This window comes from Erpetoichthys calabaricus, chromosome 8 (genome assembly GCF_900747795.2).
Source record: "Erpetoichthys calabaricus chromosome 8, fErpCal1.3, whole genome shotgun sequence".
Classification (NCBI taxonomy): domain Eukaryota; kingdom Metazoa; phylum Chordata; class Cladistia; order Polypteriformes; family Polypteridae; genus Erpetoichthys; species Erpetoichthys calabaricus.
In genome coordinates this window covers 176327550-176339818 of record NC_041401.2, presented here as the reverse complement: position 1 = coordinate 176339818, position 12269 = coordinate 176327550, and the positions used below count along the sequence as shown (strand labels likewise).

Here is a 12269-nt window from a genome sequence, read left to right as displayed (position 1 = left end):
AGTAAAAAATGCAAGGAATTTCAGACTGGTATATTAATTGATTACCTGGACAATCAGAGGTAGTGCAAGCTCTGGGAAGCCAATGCTGCAGGCTTGGGTATGAAAATATTCCAAAATCAGATCATACAACTGCTCGATAAGGCCATCCTACAATGAAAACAAATTCATTGTATTAGTGGAGTGGGGACCAATTACATTAGCATTAATGTCACTAAGATTTCATACATGTTGTTTTTAGCAATCAGAAAAAACAAAAATAATGCACATTGCATTTTCATTCGAAGTTAAATGTTAGTAAAGGCAGGAAGCACCACATATAATCTATAAATGTGAAACTGTTGAAAGTATGATATACAAGCACCCACCATTTCAATCACAGTGACATAAACAAACACTCCTGACTTAAACTGCAAAAGACTTGTAACCCTAAAGAACTGGGATGAAGACAGAAGCTGAAAGCTATAGTTGTTACATTCCTATACAAAAATAATCTATAGCAAACCAAACAGGAAAGTAAAGATTTCTTGGGCTCCCAAAAATGATATGAATCCCTACAGTGTGGACTCTGCATAAGAATAAGGGTACCTAATAGAACTTAAACTGTTTTACACAAATATACAGTATAAAAAGGCACTATATATGCGCCCGAACCAACACAGATTGGACACAGAGGCACACATATAAAATAAATAAACTTTTATTTTTCTTCAGCTGGAGGGTATATCTTCCCCGTGTCCCCCAGCCACAACACAGTCCCAAAGCACCAACACACAAAAGTAACGCACTCTTCCTCTGCACCACCACTCCTCCCAGGCAACCCTGTCCTCCTCCACCAGACTCTGGCCGCTGAGTGGTGGTTACTGGCTCCTTTTATTGGGCACCCGGAAGTGCTCCAGGTGCTTGATTGCCAACATCCGGCTGCACTTCCAGGTGTGGCGAAACCAGTGCCCAAAAGGGTCCAGCAGCTTCTGCTGGAGCACCCAATGGCGGCGCCTGCAGAACCCAACAGGGCTGCACAAAACTCCAACCCCCATGAAGCCCAGGGGGAGTCAGACGCACCGATACAACCCAGGGAGACTGCCATGTAGTGTCCAGGGGGAGATATTGTGTTTCCCATGCTTGCCCCCCTGGAACATATGCTGCAGGGGCGTCCCGGCCAGGCTCTGACACATCTAAAAAATACCTTTACTATTTATACATCTATGTAAATTTCTTGGTGTTAATATATTGTAAATGGCTTTCAATAAGAAGAGATGATTTAGGATGGACACAAAAAAAACAAACACAATGAAGGTTATAAAAAGTGCTATAGAAACAGAATTCTGTTTCACTCTGTACTTGCCAGTACTGTTATTATGATCTGTGTAACTTTCACGTTACCTGAACTTCTAAAAAATCTGATAAATTCTCAAACCAGTGGCCATTCAGCAAGGTCACAAAAATTACTCACCCTGAATGTTTTTTCCTGCAAGTTTGAATTAGAGAGCTTTAAAATTACTGCAAAATTGATGGGCTTCACACTTATTCTGCCAGGCTTCTTGTTGAAATCCACCTGCTGAAAAATCTAAAGAAGAAGAAGAAACTAAATAAATATATTTAGTGAATAGTTATCACCTTATAAAATATATGCTACATTATTTTAATCCACATAAATATTTTGAAAAAATAAACCGTGCCATTACTTATGGACAAATATTTGTTACAGTTGTGATAAGCTTACATACTCCTGGTAGAAATTGTAAGATGTGTGCCATTTTTAAGAACACATGAGTAATCGCACAAAACACATTTTTTTTAATTTTTAATTGGAATCAAACTAAACTATTAGACAGTCTTTAAGGAAACCATGTGTACAGTCATAAGCAAACCCCTTTCATCTAATCCAAAGAAAAACTATAATTTTTTAACCAAACTCTAAGAATGTATATGCTCATAATGAAACATACAATTTTTAAAAATTGATTACACATGATTCTGATATATATATATATATATATATATATATATATATATATATATATATATATATATATATATATATATAAAATAAAAAGTAAATAGTAAACCTACAGAGTCACTCAAACAGAGTGCCGGAGGGACTCTGCCTAGCAAATTCTCCATAGGTTTGAGTGCTCTCAACATGCTCTGGTAAATTTACGAGCATGTTCACGTCATGTAAAAATGGTATCAAAAGAATGAATTCACAAAATTCCAGTCTCTATTCTATGTTCTACTACCATTTTAATACTTGACACTAGGCAGTTGAGAAAGTGATATGATGCCAAAGACACTAGTAAAAATGTTCAAACTAGATTGTGACAGATCCCACAATCACAAAAAAGTAAAGTACCAATGGAGGAAGGACAGAGGTGTACAACTCCTTGACTGCCACAAAAGTAAGGAAAATATGCACAGTCTATCTTGCTTGTGTTTGTATTATTTTGTTTGCATGCTCCTTCAAGTGTTAGCTTGGGCTAATCAGGCTACACTGTGCAGATCCTGGCCTCCTTGATCAGATTGGGCTCCTTTATGCCCAACTTTATTCAGCAAAAGACCAAATGTCACCAGACATACAGAATCTGAAAACAAAAGAAACTGATATGACAAGCTCCATATCCCTGCTGAAGAAAAAATAAACACACAATTAACCTCCAGGCCAAAAACAGTCACTTGGAATTTGGTAGGTTATGGTCAACAATTTCTCTGTGGACAGGTTGGCAGCATTTATCATGACTAGTGCCTCTGCAGTACCATGAAAAGTGCAGTTACACTGAATCTATGCTTTCTATGTAAATCCAACATAAATATAAACAGGGAGGCTACTTGATCAAGATAGGATTTTTATTAATATGCCAGTAAGTCACACATGGCCTAGATTCTGCTTGAAAACTTATGTAAAAGAGCAGATTGCTAATTATGTGGTCTATACTCTTCTGGAGCTGCAATTATTAAAGATACATAATAACAAGGTAAGAGTACTTAAATGGCAACATTTAAAAGTACATGAAAGATACTTCATCCAAAACCAAATATTACTTGCTGAAATTAACTGGTTTCTGCGTCTATCCAAGAGTTCTCTCCTTTGAAGCTTCTGGGTCTGAAATGAAATCAGCTCACAACTCTTATAAATTCATTTAAAGAGAAAGGCCAGTTAACAATTATGTGTTCTGTATGCACCCCCAATGAACAAAACAAATATTCACCACTAAACATCTTTCTCTCTCTCTCTCCCTCTCCACAAACATGATCATCATCAACAAACTGTATATAATTTTGCAGCCAAAAATACATAACAGCTTGTATCATACAACACAAGTTACTTAAGTAACAAAAAATGTTCTTTATCTTATACGGTACATTAGTACATTGATCTGTAAGCAGGAAGCGAATTTGAGGGCTGATTAGAATGGATGCATAATATTAACAGCATACAAATGACTCAATCAAGTTTGATGCCCATTGTCATATTACCTTGATGGAAAAGAATGTTTAAACAGAGTATAAAGAGAAAAACAAAAATTAAGTCCACAAGAAAAGCAGTTACAGATAATGTGTTGACAGACAATAACATTAGGGTACTTCTTGCACTATGAACACAAACCCATATTTAAGGGGGAAAAAAAGCAAAACCCAATAATGAAACAGTTAACAAGTATGCAAAAATAATTTACCACAGCCTTTTATATTAAATAGTTAATGTGTTTTAACACAGATAATCAGAAGCACAAAAGCAGAAATAGAGATGCAGAAGTCTTGAATGCCAGGCAGATCAGGGGCAGCACTGGCTCTGTTAGACACGGATGTGGTGTCAGATTGCGGGATCTAAGAGGATGTTTGGTGTGCACAGTGGTAACGTCTGGACCAACTCTGATATGCTTGCAAGTGTATTAAAGCAGAAGGAAACATGTAAACAGCGGCTGCACAATGTATTGAAGGGATGGAGGACTAGAGTGTGGGGTGGGGGGGGGAGGCTAAGATTCTGCTGCTACAATTTTAATGGCATGTACATAAAAAAGTAAATAAAAAGAAGCAGGAAGGAAATCAGTGAACGGCGAGCAATAGACTTAACAAGTGGTGAAATTTGGGGCCTCACTCACTGAGGATGCTAGTGCTCGGAGTTTCCTTCCACAACCTAAGAGGATGTGGTTTTCAAAGGATGCTTATAGCAGAACATAAACCACATGGTCCCACATTTTTCATTAACTGTGTGCTGTTTTTCAAAGCCCTCTGCTGACCATTCATGTGGAAAAAAAGCCATGGTCTCCTCCCTCTATGTTGCTTTTCCGGTGGTCTTTGCTAGTGCCGTCTTCAGGCTACCGTTCTCACGGCAGCTGTAACCACATATCTGATATTAGTAAGACTGATCACATAGGTGTGAGTGCTCTCTTAAAGCCATGGAAAAAGTTGACAGTTTACACCCTACAACCACAGGTTGTGAGTGCACTCATGAAGTAAAGTCTTCTGAAACAACAGCAAAAAAGTTTACAATTTCTGAAGATACATTTGAAATTAGCGCCTTTTTAAACTTAAGATAATGCTGTCTGTGTTCGATGCCAAAAACTGAAATAACAGGCAACTCCTTCATTTAGATCATGATGTATGTTTGGGTCTAAAAGTTAAAATGTCTAGTGCTCCTTAATTAGCTCTAGATCATTCTTCTAGTAGATCCCTTGCTGAAGCACACTCTTTTCTCTACTGCAAAAGTAATATTATGAACGGCGTTATTTTTGTTCTTCCTCAGTGTTGTGTAACTCGTATCTTTCTTGGTTGTTTCCTGATCTGGAATGTAAAGTTTTACTACTCGAGACAACTCATCTTCACAGTTTCTACACATATTAAACAAACCCTTTAAGTTTTCTTAACCATACTACAAAATTATTTACAATTAATGTGGGAAAGTGACATCTTCAGCAACTCTGTGATGACCAGGGAAATTTTCTAAACTGTGATGTGCTGGGCTGGTAACATCACTTCAAGAGGGACCCACTGAATCAACAAGCTAATCAAAAGGGCAAGCCCAGTTATAGGACACACTCTGGAGCCCCTCAAGGACGTAGCAATGGAGGGACTTACAACAGAGTGCTATTATGAACAATGCTGCACATTCTCTCTCTGACACACTAACATTGAGTACTTTCAAGCCAACAAATTGTTTAGCACAAGTGTGTTAGGAAACAGCAATATGCCTGCATAAAATCCTCACTGTGACTGTGTCAGGCAAATCAGAGATTTTATTTTCTTGATTTTTAGGCATTCTAGTGTGTTTTCAGACAATAGTGTGTGTGTGTATATATTTCTATTATGTATGTATGTATCTACCTATTTATGTATTTACAGAGGTTCTGTAAAAAGACAATTTTCCTTATGGGGACAAATAAAGTTCTATTTTTCTATCAATCTTCAATGAAATTCCTAAAAATTACACTTACAGAAACAACAGTGATCAAACATATATTATAAATGCTTGACATCTGACTTTTAGTCAAGCATAAATAATTTGTAATTACATTTTTCAAGTGTTTTGAAACTTCAGTGTCTATAGCAAAGCTATATATCTTAACAGGGTATTCCACTAAAACAAATAACAACATATATGACTGAAAGGAACAGAATGAACATTTTATGTAGCACTAAAAAATCAAAGAAGTCAGTTTTTAAATATTGAAAACTCTTTACAATTGGTAAAAATTTGGAAATAAGTTCACTAAAACACCACATTTGCTGTACATGCTAACATCTGGGAAAACAAAGTAGGCTCTTAGTAGGGGGCTCCGCCCCTGCTCGCTTCGCTCGCCAACCCCTGGTTTTGGGTAACCCGAAATACATTGATCTATGTATGAGATATATTGGAGTGTAAAGGTGCAGATGACGTACATAGGAAGTAAAGAATACATAGTATGGCACATTACAAAGATTTATTTGAATATTTCTTTATACACAACATTTGTAGTAAAGATGGCGTGTTGTCTTTGAATGAGTTCTCCTTGGTATGGAGTATTTATAACCTTAACCTTAATGTCAGATGAATGCCGAACTCTTGAGAAGGCTACATAAAGTTGTCCATGTCCAAATACAGGCTCAGAGAGGTATATGCCAACTCTGTCCATGGTCCATCCTTGGAATTTGTTGATTGTCATGGCGATTGCAGGTTTAATGGGAAATTGGCGTCATTTAAGTGTGCAATCAAAACAGTATTGTTAGTATGTGATCCTGTAAGTACTTTTGCTTCAATAACATTGTCTGTCATGGTGTTGATGAGTAATCGTGTACCGTTGTATAAACCTTGTTTAGTATTAAGGTTTCTTAATAGCATGACTATTGTTCCGACCTTAAGGTTAAGATTGTGTTGTTGCAATCCGGCAGGGTTAATAGTGTTTAAATATTCCAAGGGGAAATTAAGATGCTCATTTGGAGCCGAGAGTGTTTTGCCTCCGCTGTTTCAGACGCGCATTGTAGGATTCTGAACGTTTAATACGGAGCGATCGTTAATTGTTATTATCTATCTGTTGACGTGTCTGTGTCTTCTGTGGTTGTACTGTTAATATTGTATTACTGTAATGTGATTCACATATGTTGTGTAGTCCAGACGTTTATTAGACAACGGGAGTTCCTAACGGCCATATATAACGGAAAGAATAGTCAGCCCTACCTATGAAATGTAATCCCCCGGGATTTGGTGTAAAGCATTCAGCAGTTTGTACAATCCCAAGCAGCACATTAGTCCTAACTTCACTCCACAGCAGTGCCACCCACAATATGGCGGTGACGCCTGCGCCTTCCGTACTATCTCGGTTTTGACTATGCTGTGTAGTGTGGACATTTGCGGCATCCTTTCTCTCTCCGGTTTGACTTTGGGCAGGGCGCCGAATCCTGTTGTGTTTGTTTGTTCTGTGGCCGTTCTCTGTGGCCGTGTCGTTAGGTACGGGCTTGTTGTTTTTTTTGCTATTTCCGTTAGTTGAGCTGTATTGTGTTTGAATTTGGTGTAAAGCGTTCAGCGGTTTGTACAATCCCAAGCAGCACATTATTCCTAACTTCACTCCGCAGTATTGCCACCCACAATATGGCGGTGACGCCTGCGCCTTCCGTACTATCTCGGGTTTCACTATGCTGTGTAGCGTGGACATTTGCGGCATCCGTACTCTCTCCGGTTTGACTTTGGGCGGGGCGCCGAATCCTGTTGTGTTTGTTTGTTCTGTGGCCGTTCTCTGTGGCCGTGTCGTTAGGTATGGGCTTGTTGTTTTATTTGCTATTTTCGTTAGTTGAGCTGTATTGTGTTTGAATTTGGTGTAAAGCGTCCAGCGGTTTGTACAATCCCAAGCAGCACATTATTCCTAACTTCACTCCGGTGGGGGTGCAGCACAGAATCCTCTTTTTTGTGTGGCTGTGTCGTTAAGTCGTTAGCTATGGGCGCGTTGTTGCTTCATTTCTCATTCACGTTAGTTGAGCTCTTTTGTTTTTGGGCCGTGACTCCTTCGTTTGCGGTGGATAAAACTTCGCTTGCGGTTTATGAGACGCGCACAGTAGGCGCCTGCGCAGTACGTCTCATGGTCCCATCGCCGTGTACCTGCGTCCATATCTGGTTTATTCTCGGTTATCAGGTGACCATAAAACTGCCAATGATTTTTTAACTTAAAATGTTTTTCGCATTAGCATAGTAATCTAAGATGGCATGATAAGTATTTTTCATGTATTTTTTATTTTATTGGAGTAGGCTGCTCATGCGACACTACTTGGATATGTAACCTAGACAACATTCTCTAGCCATGCAGCAGTAACTAAACACTGCAAGAGCTCCAGGCCAGTAAGTGGCAGCACACTGGCCTTGTCCATGGAAGCTGGTACCACCCCTTCAGAGTGGTACCTGGAGGAACTGAGACAAGGCCAGCCATCTTTTGTCCATATTCCAGTTGCAGACCATAAGTGGGATCGTGACGTCCAAATATGGGAAGATGCCTACTGTCCAAATAGAAAAAAGGTCTGCCCCTGATAATGTAAATGGTCCCAGAGCTAAGTAAGAATTAAAACTAAAGGGTTTCTAAAGAACCCAGACTGCAGAGACATGATTAGCCCAGAGGTGGGAAAACATCTCAGTGATGGAAGAACAGGGAAGTCACTGTGTGTATGTATGTATGTGTGTGTGTGTGTGTGTTGGGGTTGTGGAAGGAGAACGGAGAAAGATACCTACACAGGGAGTGTAGGGTAAGAGAGTACAATACTTTGACTATACTTAACATTGGTCAAATTGAAAAGACCGGGATTAACATTTATTATAGAATGTTTAGTAGGCTGGCAGCATTTGTCCATGCTTCTGTATTTTGTGCTCTGCCATGTCTCTATATTCTACATCTATGCTTTATTTAGAATAATAAACTCACTGTTTTGTAATATTTAATGTCTGCTCCATCATCAAACCAAGAGGGCACATTCAGTTACAGCTGCAACTGCATGACTGAAAAAACAGTTATCTTGCCATGCATAAATGTCTGGATTATCTTACTTTCTTTTTTGCTTTCACAAAAAAGTTCATAATTTTGTAAACTATAAAATAAACTGCCTAATCAGCAAGTACAAAGAGGATTATTGGTGAAAAGTAATTTTCAGCTTTTGCTGCATAACCTTGAGATTTAGGCATTAAGCCCACCAGTTCAATAACTCCTTGTAATGTTTGCATGGGGTTTAACTCAAAGGCATCTATGACTACAACATTACAGCTGACAGACATCAAATATGCGATGAAATAATGTAGATGCAATATTATTCCACCAAGAGCCCCGTTCTTAGGCCAATCAAACCTTAAGCGCTAGACTGGGGTAAACATTGGGAGTTGTTTATCTTCGTGATTGCCAGACGAAGCATTCTCTGAAATACTGACTGAATTCATTCCAGACACCAAGCTGAAGTTCATGATACACAAAGATGGTTTCACTTCCTCAAAAATTAATAAAATCTTTTATAACCAAAATCAAATCAGTTGTATTTTGAGTTATTGTTTATGGAAAAATGTACAAAATTAAAACAAACAATGCTTTATTTACACCAGAAAGGCAACTTTTAAATAAAATTCAATGCCAAAACAATTTGATGACTCCACTAAGGCTTCACTTTTATTTTAAGAAAATGAAATATAACTAACCTCCTTAACAACTGTCATTATTCAGCTGGCTTATCATGCTAAAATGTGAATTAGCTTGATGCTAATTACCCAATATGCTTTAACACTTAACCCTCAGTAATGGTATGTTGCTAGACATTTCACTGACATAAACACAGATGAGGTATTAGCTCTTCACTTGCTTGGCTGCATGTTAGCTGTTACATGGTCTGCACAAAGCTGAAATGAGTAGACAGTCTACCAGCCAGCTCTAACTGTATGCATATTCTAACTTACTGTAAGTAGGGACCTGCATTCTTATGGAAGTAAAATTAATTCTCTGCAACACATGATGTAATTTCAAAGCAATAGGTGGGAGCAGGTGGTTGAAGAATGTGCCGGAAACTGGAAAAATCTGAGTTTTTGACAATGATTGTTTTTTTCAGCTGCTGCATAAATCTTAATTATTTTAAAGCTGCAATGCACAGTTTTGCTCAGCTTGTGTCAACATAGTAGCCAATGAGAATACAAAAAAACAGAACATGCTGAAAGCTGTACCTACTGTAGATTGGTTAGTAGCAGTGAGTTGGAGGGAGCTAAATAGTGTTGCGATTATTTAAAGGGCTCCTAAAATTGCACTTTTAATACCATTAACACTAGAATTCCTGAAGCCTACGAAAAAACTCGTAATCCTGGCTCACCTTAAATCCCTTCGCACCTCTCCGTCAGCATCTTTTGTTTTGTAAATGCGTCAATCAGCACTAGCAGCAAGCAGCCTGCTCTCCCATCCTCCTCCTTGACAGAGCTCAGCTTGGGCAAAAAGTTCTCCCACCTCAAGCCAAGGCTCCTTATCTGCTTGTGAGATCTGGAGTGCTATAGGGTAAATAATACAGTATATGGTTATTTGGAATACATGCACTTCATCTATGTTCTGTGTCTACAAAAGGTCTGGATAATGTGTATTCCAAATAACAATATACTATATTATTCAAGGTTCGCAGCCTCAGTCGTTCGCGGAGTTTTCCTTAAAACCTAACTAATAATTGTTAGCGGAAACCGCAAATATCCTCCTCAATTTTTTTATGGCTTTTTTCGTGGAAATACTGCATTGTAGAGAGAACAGGAAGCAACTGTAGGGGAAAACACGGCTTGGGATGGTGAAAGTAGCCAGTCCGAGAGCGTTGTACTCTACTAGAATTTGAAACTGCAACTCCCAGGAGTCTCTACAGTGGCTCTGATTGGTCTTCTGCTGAGGGTGCAGGGGCTATTGGGGTCAAAGGATGTCAGCGTGGCTTTTAAAAAGGGGACCGGCGACCAAAAGGAAAAAAAAAAGGTTTTGTAATTTGTGTTTCAAGTTCCTGTCTCTCTGCCTGCCTTCTGTTGGGTTACCTGTACTTATTTGTTTTGTCCTGGATCGTTTCATGGTTGGGGTCTGGATTGTGTGCCGTCTGCCTGTGTACATGAGGACTATAAGTGGATTTAGATGATAGATAGATAGATAGATAGATAGATAGATAGATAGATAGATAGATAGATAGATAGATAGATAGATAGATAGATAGATAGATAGATAGATAGATAGATAGATAGATAGATAGATAGATAGATAGATAGATAGATAGATAGATAGATAGATAGATAGATAGATAGATAGATAGATAGATAGATAGATAGATAGATAGATAGATAGATAGATAGATACTTTATTAATCCCAATGGGAAATTCACTTGCCATCCTGCGAAGAAAGGAGCGCTCCAGAAACCATCCACTCGTCTTCACCATTTTAGAAACTACCGGTAGGACTAACTTTACATTCGTATTCAACATGCGGATCTCTAGACTAACTATTTTCATCATTACAGTTCATCCATTGCTGTTTTTCATGGACTTTACTATGTGTGTTTTGTTGTATTTAATGTATAATCGCCGTAAGGGGAATCAGGTGGTATCACTGTTTTCATTACATTCTTTACTTTGTTTTTGTCTCTGTTTGTGAGTGCGTGCGGGTCGGGTCAGGGCTGGGTACGTCCCTGGAATCTCCACCATAAAAAAAAAAATACATAAATCACCATTTTCTTGACGGTGTGAATCTTGGCGGCCCTGGACCGCTACAGCATTATTCATTTCTCCTTGCTGCTTATTGACTGCTGCCCTGCGACGCACCTCCAGCTGAGTGTCCTCGTGTTTTCCGTTTTATTCTTCTTAATCCTTAAACTGCCGCAACTGGCTATAGTCGTTTCCCAGTGCCATTTGCCAGCACGTAGGAGCTGAGTATATTCGGCGATGTACATTCATTGAATGCCATAACCAGCTATTGTCGGTTCCCAGTGCAATTTACCAGCACGCCGGAGCTGATCAGTCAGTACCGTACATTCGTTGAGCAGCCAGCTCATGACCACTGCCGGCCCCTGCAGCCTCACTGTCTCTGGGATTGAGCCGCTGTACTAGACTAGCCTGCAAGTATCAACGTTTACCTCTGTGTGCTTGCGTGCAGACAGTTCAAGCGCAGTTGGCTTGATGATTTACTGAATTTCATCAATGGCGTCAGTTGCACCTTGTACATATTGTTCCAGTAGTTTTTTTAAATACAAGTAAAATTCCATCACAACAAATATCTTTACAACGATATTTTCATTACAACGAAGTATTTTTATGGTCCCGACAACTTCCCGATATGACGCGAGTCTATAGATATCTCATTACTACAAACTACATTCAGCAGATACTTTCATTACAACAAAGTGCCCAAAAGACCTTGAAATGCCTGAATGAATCATCCGCAAAGCAGTTAGTTCTGTGGCCACAGCTCAGTTGTGCACAATGATCCCCCAAACAGAAACATTGTAAATTTTTTTTTCTTTCTTCAAACTTTCCTCATAGTTTTTCTTTTTTCTGCGTTTTTGTTTTCGGTGGTTTTCTGTGATACCTTTTGCTTATTGCTCATCAACATTTGAAAAACATCCATTGGAATTTAACTCATTGTCACCCTCCTATAGAAACGGCAGACACGAAAAAACGATAACAGTTCATATTAGAGAAAAAAAAAAACTTTACATTTCTGCAGTTCATGATTGCAGCAAAAAGAAAAAAGACGTTGCCAGTGAATTCGAAATTTCGCTATTGCTATCAACGCTGTCAACTTTCCTGAAAGACTAAGCAAAAAAGAAGAAAAATCTC

At 38.8% G+C, this 12269-nt stretch overlaps 1 protein-coding gene across 1 annotated transcript in view; it reads right to left on the bottom strand.

The window, feature by feature from the left end:
• The window catches only part of noc2l (NOC2-like nucleolar associated transcriptional repressor), a 123936-nt gene that overhangs the window by 63818 nt on the left and 47849 nt on the right, over positions 1-12269 (bottom strand). The window contains exons 13-14 of the mRNA XM_051931041.1: positions 1451-1564; positions 46-147 (exon numbers count right to left, since the gene is read on the bottom strand). Coding sequence (XP_051787001.1) covers positions 46-147; positions 1451-1564 — 216 coding nt within the window. The remainder of the gene's footprint in view (positions 1-45; positions 148-1450; positions 1565-12269) is intronic.